The sequence below is a fragment of the Manacus candei genome, unplaced genomic scaffold, assembly GCF_025592945.1.
Source record: "Manacus candei isolate 608988 ecotype Guabito, Panama unplaced genomic scaffold, ASM2559294v1 h1tg000057l, whole genome shotgun sequence".
Taxonomy (NCBI): Eukaryota; Metazoa; Chordata; class Aves; order Passeriformes; family Pipridae; genus Manacus; species Manacus candei.
The window spans coordinates 13,123,858-13,141,108 of record NW_026138105.1 but is presented as its reverse complement, the minus strand read 5'-3'; the positions used below and the strand labels follow the sequence as shown (position 1 = coordinate 13,141,108).

General features: G+C 52.5%; 2 protein-coding genes across 3 annotated transcripts in view; one reads left to right on the top strand and one right to left on the bottom strand.

Annotated features, from left to right (window-relative positions):
- Positions 1–1,139: 1,139 nt before the first annotated feature.
- On the bottom strand, positions 1,140–15,947 carry TTI1 (TELO2 interacting protein 1). The gene is made up of 7 exons (XM_051803159.1): positions 13,334–15,947; positions 12,667–12,861; positions 11,736–11,884; positions 10,767–10,907; positions 9,162–9,366; positions 8,393–8,480; positions 1,140–2,387 (listed from the first exon to the last, which is right to left on the bottom strand). The coding sequence occupies exons 1-7, from the start codon at positions 15,945–15,947 to the stop codon at positions 2,153–2,155; spliced, it is 3,627 nt and encodes a 1,208-aa protein (XP_051659119.1). The 3' UTR covers positions 1,140–2,152.
- The window catches only part of RPRD1B (regulation of nuclear pre-mRNA domain containing 1B), a 24,506-nt gene continuing 23,200 nt past the window's right edge, over positions 15,946–17,251 (top strand). For both annotated transcript variants that reach the window (XM_051803191.1, XM_051803192.1), the window contains exon 1: positions 15,946–16,096. In XM_051803191.1, coding sequence (XP_051659151.1) covers positions 15,946–16,096 — 151 coding nt within the window. The remainder of the gene's footprint in view (positions 16,097–17,251) is intronic.

Below are 17,251 nucleotides of genomic sequence, written 5' to 3'. Positions count from 1 at the left end.
TATTAGAAGAGATTAATTTTGTTGAGCTTATATGAAGTCTTGGGAGCAGGTGTTGGAGGAGAGGACCCTGCTGGGTTCATGTGTGGGGCCCAGCAGCACCTGGTGCTGGGAGCTGTGTGTGGGACTGTGCCCCCGGGTGTGGGGGTCCCACATGGTCCTATCCAGGTTTGTGCATGGAGGAGGTGGCTGGCCATGGGTTTCTTGGCTTCTCCCCAGGGAGAGTGGCTGGAATGGGGTGAGCCAGGGGAGCAGGGTGCCAGCAGTGAAGCCCCTGGGCTTGTGAAGGGGCTGAGCTAAATATGCAAGTCACTGCTGGGGAGGAACCAGCCTCATGAAAATGCCATTTCCACACAGTCTCTCTCCCGGCCATTATCCTGCTTCAGACAAAAGCAATTTACTCTGCCTCCAATAAAGCAGGGGCGATAACGAAGCTGAGATGAGCTGTGACAGGTGGCTGTGTGACAGGCAGGCCAGCCTCTCCTGCCACCCACACCCACCTGCTGAGGCCATGGGGAAAGTCTCTGGGAAAGCACTGGGAGACACTGGTGCTGTGGTTCTCTGGGGGTCTCAGTGCAGTCAGCTGTGCCAGAGCCCAGGCTGGGGGATGTGGCTGGTTCCTGGGCACTGGGCAGTGATGGGACAGTGCTGTCCTCAAATCCTGTGCCTGTCCTGCAGGATGGTGAGCCTTGGCACGGGCAGGCTGGGTCCTTGGAGCCCCCACTGCTGCAGAGGCAAGCAGAGCCAGGCTGGATTCAGCATCTGCACCTGATGGATGAGTTTTATCAAGTGCTACAACAACCCAGAAAACTGCACCAGCCCCAAGGGTGCTTGGAGACCAAAGGTAGTATTTCACCTCCCTGCTGCCCTGTCAGACCAGCTCTGAAGGCTCCTTTGTACAGAACCCAACCAGCGTTAAGCACTGAACAGATATTAAAAAAGGATAAAGCTGACCTGCAGCCCTGTCCTACTGGGTAAAAAGCCACTGTCTTGTGTTTTCCCTGGAGAAGTAACTAGGAGTAAAGCCTGAATAAAACCAGGGAGACGAAGGGAGGTAATCTCAGCTGAGGCAGGTGCCCCCCCCCAGCAGAGACATTTTGGATGCTCACCCAGGATCCCCAATACTGATGCACAAAGCCTGCTCCATGTAACAATCCATTTATTGCTTTGGGTTTTTTGTTTGTTTCTGAGCTTGCTCCCAAATTTACAGTCAAGACCTATCCTTCTGCTTCCCTTGCATAGAACTTCATGTGTTAGGAGGCTGCCTGCTGCCAGGAGCCACTCAGGTGAAGCTGAGGGATCCAGGAGTCGGTGAGGTTTGTGAGCAGCCAAGCAGAGCAGTGCCTGTGAACAGGTAGACGTTTCACCTAATTCTCCTTGGGGGGGGGGGTGTGTTGAAATGGCCTGAGAGAAGCAGGTGACCTGGGCACAGAAGTCGTAAATCACTCCCAGGTGTAAATCAGGGCTGGCTGATTCTCTACAGAACCTCACAGATGGTGAGATGGGGAGCAGAGCACGTTCAGCGGTCTCCAGCCGGTCTCAGCAAACCGCAGCTGTGAGGAGCAGCCCCGATGCTTCTGAGAGGACACGCTGTTCTTGCTAGTAACATTGGTGAGAAATTTATTGGAAATGCACTTTAACTTTGTCTGAGATTCACTGGTTTTAAAAAGAACAGGTTTTTAGTGCACCCCAAACCACATTCTCTTCTTGGAAAGGGTTAAGGCAAGGAAAAGCTTTTGCTTTGACCTGGCAGTTGCTGTCCAGCTGAGAATGGGAGGGATCATCACAGCTATGAGGAGGTCAGAGGGGTGTGAGGGGTGCTGAAGTGGCACCCCCCAAGGATCAAGGGTTGGGAAGTAATTTCTGGAAGATGACTCACTCTTCATACTGAAGAATTTGAAACAGATGTGCTGTTTTCTCTGCATATGGTGCTGGAGAGGTACAAGTCAAGAGGAGTCAGGGTCATGTACCCCCCTCATCCTCAAACCGTGCTTCAAAAACCAAACCTTCTGCCATGAGGTGTCTCAGCCAGTGCCCTGGACTGGGCAGCCCTTCCTCTGCTCCTGAAAGACTCGGGGCCTCAATGACGGCATTTTCCCAGGTGAGCTGTGTCCTGGTGGTTCCTCTTTCCCCTCCCAGCTGCCGTGTGGGTCTGTCAGGGGGGAGATGCCTCCCGTGTGCTGGCCCCTGGCCCTGTGCTCTCCTGCTGCTGCAGTCTCTGCAGCAGGAGCAGCACGTTGTCGGTGAGCTTGTTCCGCGGCCGCCCCATCCCGCCGAGCGTCACCGGCCGCAGGCTGGCGTGGGGGGGCTGGCAGGGCCCGGGGCAGCACACCTCGTTCAGGAGCAGCCACGTGCTGTCAGGGTCCACCTGCATCAGGTGCAGGAAAACGCTGTGGAAAACAGAAGGAAGAAAGGAAAGAAGAGTAAGGAGAAGGCCTTTTGGTTGGCACTCGACAGAGTCATGAAGAGCTGAGGAAAACTCTGATATTGGTGATCTCTGGCAGCTGAACAGACTCAGCAGCTCATTACAGAGGCCAGTGCAGTGGCCCCTGTGCCCAAGAGAAGGCAGCTCTGTGTCTCACAGCTACAGGCACATGGGAGAAAATATTTACTATGCTCCACAGTCAGTTATGGACATCAAAGAAGCAGCTGGTGCAGAACTGACCCTGGCATCGTGGGCTGCTGCTGGCACAAGCCTCTCTAAACTAGCCTGTCCCATGTGCAGAGCCCTGCAGTCACCTCCCCAGCATGTGCTACTCATGTCTGGGATCTTTTGGGCAACAGCTGCTGCAGAGATCTTAGAAGAAGCTGTCTGTTTTGTTCACCACCCCCTCTGATATTTGGAGAGTGAGGGAGTTAACCCATCTGAGCTTCTGTCCCTGTCCCCTTTCAGAGGTGAGAAACCCAAGGGTATGTTGGGAGAGCTGCCCGGGCTGGACCCCAAGGGAAGCTCAATGCTGTATTTGAGGACTTTTTGCTCAAGTGAAGTCTCCCTCCATCCCAAGTCCTTATCAGCTGCCTCCAAATTTTCTTCCTTCGGCACAGCACCTTTCACAAAGCAGGATTTTAAAACAAAACCAAACCTTTGTTAACAACAGAATGAAGGAAAAGAAGAATCACAACTTCCTCCATGGCTTTACTGCTGTGTTGATGGTTTTAACTTTGCATTTCAATACCCCCTTAAGATGGGATTTGCCTTTCCAGCATGCCCTTCACACGGGGCTCCAGCTGAGCTGCTGGGACACAGCTGCTGCTGGAGAGCAGGAAACTCGAGGAGCTGAAGAGCAAACTGCTGATTTCTGTGACCTACACTTACCCACCCACTTCTGCCAGTTCTCCCTGTGGTAACCTTTGGGCTTAGCTAGGTCTGTGTCAGGGTTTAATGCTCAGAAGGTGGCTTAACGGGTATTAAGTTCTCTGGCTGTGCCATGGATAAAATTAGACTGGAATTTGCAGGCTGCCCTGGCAGCCCTGCAAGGCCTCTACCTGCCTGGTGCTGAGTGCTCTGTGAGCACCAGTGGTACTCAGCACTCCACAAACCTACAGGACAGCTTTCCAAGATTCCAGTAAAGCCCAGCCACAAGACTCAGTTCTCCAGTTTCCACTGAAATTATGGGGCCGTGAGAAGAACAGCAGCACTCAGTGAGCTAATGGGAAGGGAAATCATGTAGGTCTGCTACAAAAGCCACACAGAATCCAGACCTGATTACTGTCCAAACTTCTCCCTGAAGGACTTTTATCCCTAAAGTGAGTTTGCTTCCTATGTAAAGCAGGGAGAAATCCCTTTGAGGAGCTCTCCTCTGAAAGGGAGTGCGGTGCCATGGGTAACTTGAAAGAGCACAGAAATGAGATGAAGGCACGAGAAAGCTCCCTCTCCTCTTCACAATAACCCTGTGGATGTGTGACTTGTTACTCTACCAGTAGCCAAAGCTGTTGCTTTTGCCTCTGCCATTTACACCTCACCTGTCCCTCAGTGCAGGTCTCTGAACAGCAGGAGAGGAGATGTCACCACTGAAGCAGTTGGCAGCATCCCCTCCCAAAGGTGCAGGCAGTGCCTATCTGCCTGCTCCAGAGGAGCCAGCGGGAATGTGCTCCATGGTGATAGCTGGGCTTGGCAAGAGCTGCCTCGACAACATGACTTTTTTCTGTGGGATGGGATGGCCAGATGCAGGTGAGCTCACAGGACTCCTTCCTCCACCAGCTTTGTTCCTGCAGCTCTGCTGACTGGAAGGGAAGGACTGGCCCCACTCTGTGCCAAACCAAGGGAGGCACAGGCTGGCTGGCAGGGGCAGGGTCCAGAGCTTACACCACTGATATCCCGGCTCCAGCTCTCCAAGCCCTGTCCCTGGTGCTCGCTTGGCTGTGCCAGTGTGAGCACACAGCTCTGTCTGCCAGCAAACACCAGGTCCCAGAAGTTCCTCCCAGTTTATGATGGGCTGCTGCTGGTGGGCAGCTGCAGAAAAAAAATCCTCGCTCCTTACAGCTGGGAAAGGACTGGGCAAAGGTGGTGAACAGCTAGGAAGTAAACACGGGAATGTGGAACATTGTTCAGCTGGCTGCTGCTCCCCAGCACACCACAGCTGTAGCTCTTACACTCACAGCACAGGCACTCTGCTCTCCAACCTCTCCACAATCAGCTGCTCCGGGGGAGAGCAACCCTCAGAGATTATCCGGTCCTTGGAGCACTGCTGCCTCTGGTGCCTGTAATGGCTCGAGGCTGTGATTATCTCTGATAGCTCGGAGTGCTCTGCAGCTTAAAGAACAACTTGACTTTTACATGTTCAAACTAACTCTGGGGTAGTTTCCAAGCAACCTGTTTCCATAGCAAAGAATCCTGGGGTTAATCCAAGTTTGTTTTCTATTGTTGCCTTTTTTCTTCTTTTTCTTAAATATCACTTTATTGAATTTTGCTTTGTGCAGGTGGCTGTTCTGGTGTGCTTCAGCCCAGCCGGGGAATGACAGCTGACAATCAGTATCCTGCAACCCACACAACCAAACCAAAAGAGGTAAGCTGCATAATCAACCTTGGTATCTCAAAAGGTCCCAAAATAGCTCGTATTTGTCCCAGGTCTACTGAACTTATTCTACCAGCACAGAGCAGCTGGGCCATTCCATTGCCTTGTGTTTTCCCAAGCTCTAAGCAAAGCCAGGGCACAGTGACCAGGCTGGCTGAAGGACAAGGCTTCCTGGCTTTTTATCCCTGCTCAATGTTTAACTGGATACAGCTCACCACAGGCTTCAGTAAGAACTGGGAAAATTATTTCTGCATCTGGGGGGGGAAAAACCCCATTCCTATCCAGGCTGTTGACTGAAAGGCCAAACATAAACTTCACAGGCTGCAAACATTCAGTAGGAATTAAGTGTAAATTTTGAAACAGAAAGAATGAAGACTACCTGTCAGTCTTGACAGAGGCCAATGGCAATTTCTTAATCTCTTTTCCTTCAAGGTTTTATTTCCTGGAGTGAAAAGCTTGTCAGGGATGACACAACTTCATGAATTGACAAGAAGCTTAAATTTACATACCGGAACTTTCACCAGCTCCCCTGACCTTGTTCCCAGTGCTGAGGTCCCACAAACCCCCTTTTGCTGCTCAAGTGTTTCTGGGCACTTCACCCACCCTTTGCATTGGTTCATCTTCAATGAAGGCAAAGACTTATCTAGTGTCCCTGGAATTCCCAAACTGTTCTTCACTAGGTTTGATCTCTTTGGGGATTTTGCATTTGGTTTTCTGTTTGTTGTTTGGTTGGTTTTTTCAAAAAGCTTTGGAGACTACTCTCCTGGAATAGTCCCAGCAGTCATCTTCTAGTAAAACCTATTGTTATTGTTCCATTTGTTTCTTCCTCAGACATGCTGGAGTTCTTTTTTTCCCAGCATCTATTCTTGCCTGTTGAGTATTGCATGAAGCTGCAGTTACAAAAAATCACTTACTCCCACTGCTTCATCTAATAAAACTACAGGGTCCCATAAATGGGATTAAGCAGCCTCCTTGGGGCATGATAACATCCATGGATGACAGCCAAACTTTTTTTTCCTTCCTACCACCTTTTTACTGTGGCTCCAGCACCTTGGACAAAAATTCCTGCTCAGCCCATTGCATGCCTACAAAATCCTCACAGAGACAGTGCAGGGTGTTTGGAGATACAACTGACTGTTTGAGTCCTGACCTTGTTCTTGACAGGTCACAACCCACCAGTTGAATAAGAATCCAAAGAGCTGAGCAAAGGCCAGTTAGTGTAAATCACTGTGGCAAGCTGATTCCAAACATCCTTTTACCTCATTTGATTTCTGCAGTGATAAAGCTGAGTTATGTGACGTATGCTGGCACTCAGGCTGGGGCTAAGATTAGTTCTGGTCTATCTGTTTTTAGAAGCATTTAAAATGCAGAATTTCTCATGTGTCAGGCTGATAACGTTGCCCTTGCCTAGATGGAAAGGGCCTTATGTGTGACAGCCTGTGTCAGTTTGCAGGATTACTCTCAGGCTAATGCAGAGGAAGGAGAAGGGCCAGAACTTACAGCAATGGGGTGGTTCGGCAGCTGGAGAATGGAAACTGAAGTGTGGCTGAGAGGTGATTTTTATCCAGGTGCTGGAGCGGATTGTTATGGTGCAAACTAATTTTGACTTTTCCAAGCTGAAACCTTGTATTAGAGTACTATAGTTAAAAGTGTGATACCATTAACTCTGATCCATCCAGGCTCCAAGACCAGGGATCACACAAGACTAAACCAAAAAAATAAACCCCAGAAGAAACCCCCAAGTGCTGCCATGTGCATGGTTACTGTCAGGCCAGACATAATGCATGCCTCAGTGCATACACATGTCTAGTCAATGGAGTTAAAGAGGAGAGAGCAAGGACTTCTGTGAGCAGCTTGGTTCAGTGACATATGCGATGTATGGTGCATCAAAGGCATGGAGGGAGGAGCAAAACATATGGCATTTTTCCCTTTAAATAGAATAAAAATAGTATGCAGGAGAAAAACGCTACTTGCCCTGAACTTTGCAGCCCTTTTCCTCCAACAAGTGAGCTCGCTTCAGCGTGCAGCTTCTAAAAGGGCTCATTTTGTATTCCCTCCACCCCTGCTGAGGAGGGGGGGGGGGGGAAATCGCACAGCTTCTCAAGCTGCTTAGTTAATGATTTAAAAGCCTCAGATTCCAAATATCTAGATGAATCCTGGCGCTCTGCTTTCCACCCAGCACTGCCGGCACAGACGACGCTTTATTGCCGTAAGGGTCTGCACGCCCACAGCGCAGAGCCCCTCTGCAGAACAAACGCCGCCCGGAGCCTGCTGTGCTGCCGTGAAAGCCTCCGAGGTAAAAATAAACCTCCTCCCACCCCCGCGGGGATGCAAACAAAGGAATGCTCCGGCCCCGGAGAGTGCTCGGCTCGGAACTGCCGCCCGGCCACACAAAGCCCCTGCGCCCCTGGGAGCCCGTGCTTTGTGAAAGGGAACGGATGGGATGCCCTTCCCTTTGCTTCCCTTTCCAGCAGCCTGCCCTGGAAATCTGAAAGCCGCAGAGCCTGCGGAACCTGCTGGCTTCCCCTCCCCTCGAGGGAGGGCAGGGCTGGCCACACAGGAAGAGGGGGGCTGGCTTTCACCCCCGTCCTTCAGCAGAGGGGCCCGACTTTGTGATTTATGTCCTGTGTTCTGTTAACTGGACTCGTTTTGTCTCCTGAAATCTCCGGCCTTGGTTCCAGGTGACAACATATGACAATAGTGATTTCTTATCCTGACAGCAGGAACATGCTGAGCAGGATTTTGTACACCAAGCAGCAAAATACGTCTGTCAACACTTTATAGAGCTGGTGTGTGTTCACCTAAACTGTTTGTGCTCTTTCAGACTCTCCCGGCCTTCTCAGAGCAACAGTGGTGCCAAGACTGACAGCTTCCCAAACAAACTCCGGTTTACCTGGCAGAGCCTGGGTTGGTGTGATGACAGGAGCCAAGGGAAAATGGAAGGATAACAGAAGTAAATCCCCCAGCCTGCAGAAGGTATTAAGTGATAAAATACAAGGGAATGCCTGGCACATCCCCTTCCATAGCTGTCTTTCCTCTGCAGTTTGATGCCACCAGTGGGCCAAGAGCCTCAAATATTCGGGCATAGGAGTGGGTTAGGAAGAAAGCAAGTAGCAAATCTTCCCCTCTGTACCCAAATGCACTGCAAGGTCACCTGAAAGTCAACTGTAACTTCTGAGCAAACTGACAGCTGACCTCTAGCTCATTCTGGAGAGTAAATGATACTTCACCACTGAAAACTTCCACAAGAGACCCCGTTGTACAGGACTCAAGCATGCCAGAGGGAGGAACAAGAAAGGTGCAAAAGGAATGGGATCACCATGCTCCCTCTGTTCCCCATTATCTGTACACCCAACACACCTGTATTTGAGAGACATTACCTCCGGGCAGCTTCCTGCAGTTTCACGGGTTGCTTGGTGCTGAGGTAAATCAGGCAGGCATCTGCCACTTTATTCAGGTCACTCTCGCCTGCAGAAATGGAACAGGAAAGAAGGGTAGGAGGTGACCTCCTCAGCGGCTGCTGCCTAATGGAATCAGCTCCAAATTGGCAGCAAGAGGCTTCTGAGCCTTTGAGCTGTCTGACCTGGAACTCTTCTGACCTTGCCTCTTAAGCATCTTGCTGCAAAGCCAGGAAAGCAATCAAGGGCAGGGAGAGGAAAAGAGCAACTCGCCAGCAAACCTTCTCCCTCATCAAAGTCAGCTCCAGAAATTTAACTCTGATGAATTTCTGAGAGTTTCATTCAGTAGAAGAGTGTGATGTGCTGGATTTAAAGGGTCACCCAGAGAGATGCCCCAAAATGGAACCAGCTGAGCTAGTCAGAACTCTTATCTGGGCTCCAGTTTGTCAGGTAAGAACAAAGCATGGCCCAACAGCAACCCAGACACTCCACTGCATACCCACTTTCCATGCACAGGTGGGATGAGCAGTCAGATTTTCCATGTGCTGGGAACCTTCTCTCCTATTTGTCTCCTGGGGAGTGAAGTGCACCCAGCACCTCTTTACAGAGCTCCCAAGAGGACAGATCCAGGCTGGAGAAGATCAGGAAATCAATCCCAAGGGGCAGCAGGAGGAGAATGCAGCAAGCTGAGATGAAAGAAGAGGCAAGGCTGGCAGAGATCCATACAGCCTGTGCTTGCCCTGGTACTCACCCATGTCCAGCCTCTCGCAGAGAGAGCCCAGACCCTGCAGCACAGCCAGCTGCAGCTTGAAGGCGAGCGTGTGGCTGTACACGGGCCCGGCTCTGGCACTTGCTGGGGCCTGGCTGAGGAGGGAACTGGTCAGCTTGGGCAGGACGTCTTTGGAGAACCTCTGCCTCAGGAAGTCCCCACATGTTTGAGCCAAGGTACACAGCACCTAAGGGAGACATCAGTTACAGGGGTGCAGTGCACACATGGGCCTGGGAGGAGCTCAGTGATCCATGCCAGCTCAGGGGGTTCAGGCATTTGTTCCCCCTGGAGAACTTTTTTTGCAGGTGAGAGCAACGTGACCACATCTGCTCCAGTTTCCCCATAATGAGCAAAAGGTGAATGTTTGAGAGGCTGAGTGAGCTGCACCCTGCTCTGCAGTGTTCACCTGTCTGACCTCCTGGGCTGCCCTTCTCTCATTAGCACAGTAAAGGTAAGAGCAGCTGTGCAGTCTTACTCAAAATTACTGGAGGAGCCTCTGATGGAAAATGCCATTAAATATCATCATATCATTAAATCCCCTTCGTGGTGCAGACAGCCCATCTTTCCAAGCACCCAAGGGAGCAGAAAGGCCAATTGGCCACAGCACAGGGCACTCAGCACTACTGGTGTGTGCCCAGGATCAAACCCAAACTGGGCAGAGAATGGCCCTAAATGCATGTAAAAACAAAAGGGGATCCATGGGGCCAGAATGCTGATTTCTCTTGAAACTCTACTGAGATCATGGTCTCAGTGTGCAGGACAGAGATGCTGGTTATGTTGTGTTTGCCTTACACTGATAAGACACTTGTCTTGGAATTTAGGCAGAAAGACACTCCAAGGGGAATTCATAACACAAAACCCAAGCTGGGTGGCTAATTGTAATGATCACTTGAACTTTTCAAGAGTTAATTAGTTTCTGTATAGCAAATCTCTCCCTTCTTTGAGGGCAGGCACATGACAGATATGGCCACTCTGAAATTCTAGTGCGTGGCTTCTTGAATCTGGGCAATCAAAACTCTCTTTATTCACACTGAAGGATTCTAAAATGAATCTCATTCTGCCCAGCAGATGAATCCCTGTGAAACCCTGGGGCTCACAACCTCTGGAAACGTGCTTTACTGGCCATCCTGTGACTCAGGAGGAGACTGTAGCCAGCTGACAAGGTCAGGAGCTCTTTAATAATGTCAAGTCTTTGTTTAACCTCTCCCCTGCCCTGCCAATTCCTCAATCGTGAAATATTCCCTTATCTTCAGCCTGAGACCTCCAAAGAGGGTGCTGGGACTGTGGCTCCAGCAAGGCACTGTACAGTGCCTCTGACAGCTGCTCAGGCTGTAGAATGGTTCTGTTTGTCCCTGCAACAACCACCAGCATTGCTGCTTCCCCCAGGAACAGTGCCAAGGGTTCACCCGTGGACCAGCTGCAGTGGGAGTGGTACAAGCCCACCCGCCGCAGGGTGGTGATCCCATGCTCCAAACCCCATTTAAACATCGCTGCACAAGCTTGGGGCTCCTCTCCAGAGCTGCAGCACTGCTCAAGCCACTTCCCTTCCAAGCCCCAGCCTAAGGCTGCTGGCAGTCGCTGCTGTACCTTGAAGGCTCTGAGCACTGCCAGAGGGTCGTCACTAATCAGCCGGGTGACGAGAGCTGGCCAGACACGGTGAGCCATGGGAAGCAGATGGTTTCCATGAGGATGCAGCACAGTTACACAGAGCTCCAGCACGTCCAGGACCTGGACAGGAGGGGAGGGAACAGACTCTGAGTGCTGCAGTGCCAGGCATTCAGGTGGATACCAGCATCCCACTGGGAAGCCAGCAGGGTTTGAATAGCAAAGGGTGTGGTTTTACTGCAGTAGGAACTGGGACAAGTGAACAGTGCTCAGAGCACAGGCCTGTTTGGAAGGGACAAGTACTGCAGTGATATAACTTGTGCTGAGTACAGAGTTGGGCTGGGAGCAGGGCAGGATTCCGGGCCTGATCCCACAGGCTGAACTGCACATTCAGATCCCACGGGGGCAGCAGGATCACCTGGCAGAGCTGGGGCTGCTGGGCTGAGAATCTGGGTTATGCCTCACTGCTGCATTTTCTGTCTCGCTTTGCACTTTAAAAGGAGGCCACCTTCAAAGGATTTTCATAATTACAAAAAAGCCAGGCTTTTAGCCCTGCTTATCATCACCCCAGCAACTTCAAAAACATTCATCAGCCTGTGCACTGCAGCCTGAGGAAGGGGGATGGGAGGCCCAGATGGAAGAAAGATGCTTCTGCTTCTTCCACGAAAGGCTGAGGCACAAGACTTTAACTGTCACGAGCATCAAGGGAAGGCGCCCAACACAAAGCCCCCCTCAAGATTCTGTTCAGCTTGGCTGCCATTCCTAACCCAAACCGCTCCCAGAAAACTGTCTCCCTTTCTCTTGCCGGGCTTGGAGGACCTGTCCTGCTCGAGCATATGGCAGCACGAACCTGGGGATGGCAGGGAGCCCAACGTGCATGGTGCACACGCTGACGAGCTACCAGCCCCTTCGTGGGCACCATCTGTCCCCTCAGAGCCAGCGAGTACCGACCTTCAGCCGCACTCGGAGGCTCCCGTCAGACAGCAGGTGGATGCACCTCTCCATCACATCCCTGGCCAGCTGAGCGTGGATCGGCAGTGGAGCTTCTCCGTCAGTGTCACAGTTGTTGGGCTCTGCCTTAGCAAGGGGGGGAACCTCATCTGGAAGACAAAACCATTCCTGAAGCTACAAAAATGACTTGGGAGCTCTGGGAGATCGCAGTACCTGCTTATAACTACTCTGAAAACTCCTGAGTGAGGCCTTTGGCATTTTTTAGTGTAATTAGACACAGTCGAGCCTATGCTTGAGTTCTGTGAGGTAGTGTCAGGTTCAGATAAGAGGGTTGAGGCTAGGGAAGGTTCGCTTGCTTTACGGGACAATGCAGTTGGTCTGACATTTGCAGTTTATTCTCACCATGGACTTATTTCCCATTGATTTTTATTAAAAATGAAAAGCCTGGGTATTTAAAGATGAAGTATTTAAAGGTCAGGATTGCAGCACAGCCAAGCAAAGACAAAAAAGTTCCCCATATGAATGTCTGCAGTGCCTGCCCAGACCAAGTGAGAAGGGAGCGGTGGCATCATTAGCCAGGAGAAAATGGCACAGGGGTTCCCAAAGGAACATGAGGAGGAAAATGCAGTAGGATCCTGGAAAGAGGAAACTTCTGGCACTGAACCCAAATGACCTGTTACGAGGTAAGGAAAAACAGTGTGCTCGTGTCTTAGAGCTAGAGAAGCCTTGATCTGCAAATGTTTTGCTCCCGTCCTCATAAAGAACAAAGCAAGAACACGCAGCAGCACCTTACATGAACCAAGATCATCTCAAAGTAGACCTGAGACTGTCAGCTGGGTCCCAGGTCCTGGATGTGACAAAGGGACACCTTGGAGGTCATGGTCTCTCTGCAAGCTGAACATGCTCCTCTCCAGCCATGCACAGTACTGACCTGCCTCCTCCTCCCCCGTGTCAGGAACATCACCCTCTGCGATCTGCTTCTGGCTCACGTAGTCAAGGAAGAATCGTTCCACTTCTTGCCTTGTCATTGTCACCTCGTGCTGCCCCTGGGACTGAGTCCTGCTCTGCCCCTTGTCAGCCTGCCTTTGCTGGTGTTCCTCAGCGCTGCACATTCCAAACCACTGGACTGCAAAAGAGGAACCAACACGTCACTGAACAGCCACGATCCCCTCCTGCAAGCCAGCAAGGTGCCATGATTCCTTGAGAGAAGAGCTTGGCTCTCGTGTCTCATGGGACAGCACTACAGATTCAGGCACCTGCTGTCACATCCCTGTCACCTCCCTGATGGTATGGGAACGTTAAAACCAAAAAGCAATACACTCCAGGTACTCCTACAAGACACTTATGGGAGCAGTGAATCCTTCCTTTCTCAGCCACAAAAGGCCACGTTCCTGCAAGGCTGCAGGCCAGACAGAAACTGGAGAGAGAAAGCTACTGGTGATCTTTGCTTGAGCACTGGCCACCAAGCAAAGCACAGTTGCCATCACGCTACAGCACCTCGGCTTCCTGAAACCTCCCACAGCAAATGGAAAGGTCCAAGACAAGCACCCTCAGTGACAGCAAGGCTGAGTTACACAAAGTAAACATCATTTTGGTACCTAGAGCTGTCATGACTGAGTGGAGGACCCTGAGGAAGGTGGAAGCCTGGTTGTTGTAAGACTGATCTAGTGCAGACAGGACATCTTGGATAATGTCTTCTACCAGTGGCAGCAGGCTGGCATCCGAATGTCTCAGCATTGTGTCCAGGACCTGGGAAGCATGAGACTGATGTGCCAGCTGGCGCAAATTCAGGGAAATCCCGTTCACCAGATAGTCAGAATTCTCATTAATCAAACACTGCACCGAGTCATAACTGCAGGCCTCGCATATGTCTGCCAGTGTCCCCAGTGCCGTCTCACTGATGAGCAGAGTCCTGTCTCCAGCCTTTTCCAGCACAGGGTACAGAGCTGACAGCAGCAGCAGCCGGAATTCCTTCCCAAGGACGGCAGCAAAGCAGCCAACACCCTCCAACTGGATGCAGATCTGCCAGATGTTGCTGTTCATGGAGCGGGTCGTGACCTGGGGCTCAGGGGATGGAAGGAGGACGGTGCTGCACGGACCTCCCGGACGGGCAGTGAGTCCTGAGCGCTGCACAGAGTGCTCAGGGCTGGCTTCTTCTGTGTCAATGCTGGTGATCAAATACCAGTTCGCCTGGTCAGTGTACTCATCCAGAATGGATGTTACAGACCCTTTGAGATCATCCACGCTCGGTGGGACTTCCCTCTCCTGCAGGACATCCACTCCCAGCCCAGCAGCTCCCATGACCAGCTCGTTGAGGACCATGGCTGCCTGCTTTCGGTACAGGCCAGACTCGCTGTACAGCCCCATGAAGTGATCCACCAGCAAGTAGAGGTTCCCGTAGTAGCCAAGAACACGGCACACTTGCTGAAGGAGCTGGAAAACCTTCTCCTCCGTGAAGAAGCGGAAGTATTTCTTCTGGTGCCTGCCCCTCTGCACACCCTGCTGCCAGGAGCCCGGCGGCCCCCAGCGCCGCTCCTCTACGATCTTCACATCCGTCACGTCCAGCTCCAGGACCTGCACCAGCGCCTTGGACAGGCGCTGCAGGTGGGACACGGAGTTGAGGACAATGTTGATCTTGGGGCCCAGCAGCTTCAGGTAGCCCAGCAACAAGCTCAGCGTGGAGACCTTGCCCGTGTCGTCCTGGGAGTTCATCAGGCGAGGAAGGGCTGTGGCCAGGGAATGGAGGTTCTCGGAGAGGACGTCAGCAAGAGCCCTGTTCTGCACCACGATCCTCTGCTCTGCGATGCCTCGCAGAACCTCGTTACACCTGCTCTGGACTTCGCTGTTTTCATCGTTAACCAGCCCAACCAAGGCCTTTAAGAGGTGACTGAATGAGTCCACCAGTGACTGACTGCAGTTACTCAGTAAGTGGTGGACCAGTTCTACCAGCTCCAGTCTCACCTTCCAGTGAGGGTGAACTGAAGAAGATTCAACCACTTTATGCAGGAGGAGAGAGAGTTTTTGAGCAGTACTTTTACTCCAGTCAGGTCCTCTGTGGACCATTAGCTCTGATACTCTGCTTTGTTCCACTGGCGGCTTTTCCTTACTCTTTGGGATTCTGGCTAGCTGTACATCGGACATTACCCAGCCAACAATCAGATAGAAGAGTCTGATGGCAGAAACGGTGGTTTTGTGACCTTGTTTGATGTCTCCAGTAATAACCCGAGACAGCGTAATGGAAATCCCAGGCAGAAAAGAAGCAAACAAATCCCCACATTGCTGTGCCTCCTCTTCATCCAGGTGTCGGTGCTCCTGGCAGTCACACTGCAGAACCAGGACCTGTAAGCACTCCAAAGCAGAGATCTTGATTTGCTTTGCTTTTTCTTTTTCTGCAAGGCCCAGAAGCAAAGACACTGCAAATCCCAAGAGTGGGAGGGTGGAGGGTTGGTACAGGGACAAGACAACATCCCCATAAGCCGAATGCATCAGGGTGTGGAGCGCCTGGATCACGGCCAGCTTCAGCTCCTCGGACAGCGGAGCGGGCTTGCCCGAGCTGGGCGGGGGAGCCAGGCAGGTGCAGAGCTCGGAGAAGAGCTCCTGCAGCAGCTCCCGCTTCCTCACGCACGTCGCCGCGAGCACGGAGGAGATGCACTGCACCAGGCTCTGCACCAGCCGCTCCTGCTTGGGGCCCGGCACCCGCAGGGCGAAGCGCAGCGGGAACAGCACGTACTCCTGCAGCTCCTGCAGGGCCGCGCCGCTCACCGCGGCCAGGTGCGCCTGCAGCTGCCGCACGTTCTCCACCGTCTGCGCCCGCGTCAGCTGCACGCAGGCGGGGCGCAGCGCCCCGAAGGCGGCCTGCGGGGTGTCGAACACGGCCATGCCGGGGGGGCCCTGCCCGGGACCGGGACCGCGCTGGGGCCGCGCCGGGCAGCCCTGAGGGTGCCGGAAGTGACGCAGCAGCACCGGCGCTGTCGGCGCCACAAAGCTCCCGCGGGCGCGGGGCGGGCGGCGTGAGAGAAGTCGCGCTTGCCGGCAGTGCGCAGGCGCAGGCGATGCCCCGGCTCCCTCCGGCGCTCCGTAGGCGGCCGCCCCGCGGCCCGCGGCGGGGTCAGGGCGCGGGCGGCCATCTTGTGGCGGCGGCCCCGGCGGGTTGTTGTCGGTGAGGCCGCGCCGCGCCCCCCCCCGCGGCGGGCGGAGCGGCCCCGGCCCCATGTCCTCCTTCTCGGAGTCGGCGCTGGAGAAGAAGCTGTCGGAGCTGAGCAACTCGCAGCAGAGCGTGCAGACGCTCTCGCTGTGGCTTATCCACCACCGCAAGCACGCGGGGCCCATCGTCGCCGTGTGGCACCGGGAGCTCCGCAAAGGTGCGCGGGGGAAGGGGGGGTTGGTTTGTTCGTCGGGGGCCGCTCCGGGAGCCCCGGGGCCGGTTCCTCCTTATGGCGGTGTCGGAGCTCCGCGGGGAGAACTTGGTGACCCGGGAGGCGGGAGTTTAACGGAGCCCGGGCGCTGTTTCCCTGCTGTTGTGGTTGTTTAATAAACTTTGCGGGGAAATGCCTGCGTGAGGGGTGTTTCCCAGTGCATGCTGATAAAGGCGGCTTTTGGGAAGGCAGGAGATGGAGACGCAGCGAAGTGTGGTTGGGAGGATGCTCAACCTCGCTGCTCTCTGCGTGTAAAACAGAGACGTACGGATTGTGTTCCCCTGGGTGTGCTCAGGGCAACTGTGTCGTGCTCTGGCTGTTTACCTTTTAGATTTTGGTTTTAAATTCTTGGGTTTGGATTCATACAATTCGCCCATTACAGAGTTGCATTAAGGGGAGAAGAGATAAGCAAAGAAAAAGTGGCTGTAGAGATCTACGTGTATATCTCCGTTTGTATTTCTTTGGTGCTGTCATCCAGAAATACTTTGAGCTTTTTTTTTTCCTTGCAGATTAACTTGACTGAAGGTAAATTAAGGTAGTTTTCCGGATGGTTTCATCATGAACTCAGGGAGGTTGGCAGTGTCAGTGTCTGGTGGAAGGGGGTTGGAATTAAGTGTTCTTTGAGGCCCCTTCCTACCCAAACCATTCTGGGATTCTGTGTGAATGCCCTTTCCCCAAGTTCAGCTCTGAAACCAGCCAATATCACCATTCCCACCCCTGGCACCAGCAGTGTGAGCCCTTTGGAGTAGCTGGAGTATCTTCTGTGTGACTGATACAAAGTTTTGGAAGATCCCAGCTCGACCTGCTGTATAAATGAGCACTTTTGTTTTCTGCTTTGAGCGTGTTTGTGGCCGTTGTGCTCTGAGGAAACAGTGAATCCCACTGATTCTGACCACAGTGAGATAGAAACTAGTGGTGTCAAAAGAGGAAAAGTTATGGTACGTGGAAGAAATTCGATGTTGCTCTGTCACAGCATTGTTTGGAAAATATTTGGGTCTCTGCAATAGCTTTCTCCTACAGTTTTACTCTGTTCTGAATTATGGGGTTCTGTATCAAGTATTTTTCCTGAAGTTAATTAATAAAAAATGAAATATGTTGTTT

Excerpts from the sequence above, each read along its gene's own strand:
- TTI1 (XM_051803159.1), bottom strand. The coding sequence starts at position 15,947 with ATGGGGCCGGGGCCGCTCCGCCCGCCGCGGGGGGGGGCGCGGCGCGGC. Across the intron at positions 11,885-12,666 it reads CACGGGGGAGGAGGAGGCAG|ATGAGGTTCCCCCCCTTGCT; the intron begins GTCAGTACTGTG and ends TTTGTCTTCCAG. Across the intron at positions 2,388-8,392 it reads CTGCAGGAAGCTGCCCGGAG|CGTTTTCCTGCACCTGATGC; the intron begins GTAATGTCTCTC and ends TGTTTTCCACAG.